The sequence below is a fragment of the Charadrius vociferus genome, unplaced genomic scaffold (assembly GCF_000708025.1).
Source record: "Charadrius vociferus isolate BGI_N301 unplaced genomic scaffold, ASM70802v2 scaffold2355, whole genome shotgun sequence".
NCBI lineage: Eukaryota > Metazoa > Chordata > Aves > Charadriiformes > Charadriidae > Charadrius > Charadrius vociferus.
Window position 1 is genome coordinate 15,128 of NW_009648376.1, and position 1,101 is coordinate 16,228.

General features: G+C 59.3%; 1 protein-coding gene across 7 annotated transcripts in view; it reads left to right on the forward strand.

Moving 5' to 3' along the window:
- The window catches only part of PCBP2 (poly(rC) binding protein 2), a 10,856-nt gene extending 10,077 nt beyond the window's left edge, over positions 1-779 (forward strand). For 5 of the 7 annotated variants that reach the window (XM_009885359.1, XM_009885364.1, XM_009885361.1 and 2 more), the window contains 2 exons: positions 146-201; positions 606-779. In XM_009885359.1, coding sequence (XP_009883661.1) covers positions 146-201; positions 606-779 — 230 coding nt within the window. The remainder of the gene's footprint in view (positions 1-145; positions 202-605) is intronic. The other 2 variants (XM_009885360.1, XM_009885363.1) reach the window with 1 other exon arrangement.
- Positions 780-1,101: the final 322 nt, after the last annotated feature.

Genomic DNA, 1,101 nt, shown 5'->3' on the forward strand with positions numbered 1-1,101 from the left:
AAAGCCGGCAGCAAATGCTGGCTCGACTGCTGCGGTCTGTCTGTGCCGCGTCCCCCCGTCCCACCGCCTCCCCCCCTCAACTTCTCCTGCTTTTTTGTTTTTCTTTTTTTCTTTTTTTTTTCCCCCCCCTCTCTCTCTCTCGAAGCAGGTTTGGATGCCTCCGCTCAAACCACCTCTCACGAACTCACCATTCCAAACGATGTGAGTATCCCCGGCGGGCTCCTGCTCCCTTCCAGCCCCGCATCGAGGAGGGAGGGAGGGAGGTGGGGCAGCGGGCAGGCGGCCGTCCCGTCCCCCTCTTTTTGTCCCTGTGGGTCACGGGCATCTGCCCCTTCTTTATTTCGAACAAAACGAGGTGGGGGATTGCCCATTTTCGGCTTCAGAGCCGCAGGGGGACTTGTGGCTGCGCCCCAAACCGCCTCCTCGGACCGTTCTTGCTGACCCGCATCCCTTCCCCCCCTTTCCAGCCAGTTTTAAGGCAAAAAAAATCCCTTTTTCAGCCCCTTAAACCCCCCGTAGGAGGTGCCAGCGCTGTCCCCGCGGAGGAGGAGGAGGGACGGGCTCTTAACGCGCCGCTAACGAAGCCGTTTTCTCCCTTCCCCCAGTTGATTGGCTGCATCATCGGGCGTCAGGGCGCCAAAATCAATGAGATCCGCCAGATGTCTGGGGCGCAGATCAAAATTGCCAATCCGGTGGAAGGCTCTACTGACAGGCAGGTTACCATAACTGGATCTGCAGCGAGCATTAGCTTGGCCCAGTATCTAATTAATGTCAGGTGAGTCTACAAGCGACGAGGTTCCGCGCGACGGGGACGGAGGATGGGGACGGGGGGTTGGCACTGCACGTCCGCGCCGTGGGGTGCCCCGACGCATGAGGGGAAGGGGGTTTCTCTCCCCCTTCTTCTTTTTTTTTTTGTTCTTTTTGGTTTTTTCTTTCCCCGCCACCTCCTTTTCCTTTCCTTCCCCCTCCCTGCGCCTGCTGTCCCTTTTTCCTGCTGCCGTCGCCTCCCCGGTCTGTGGGAATCTGGAGGATACCGGACCCGACCGGAAAAAGGGTCCGATCACGGGGAACCGCGGGGCTGCGTAGGAGCCGTGGTAGGCT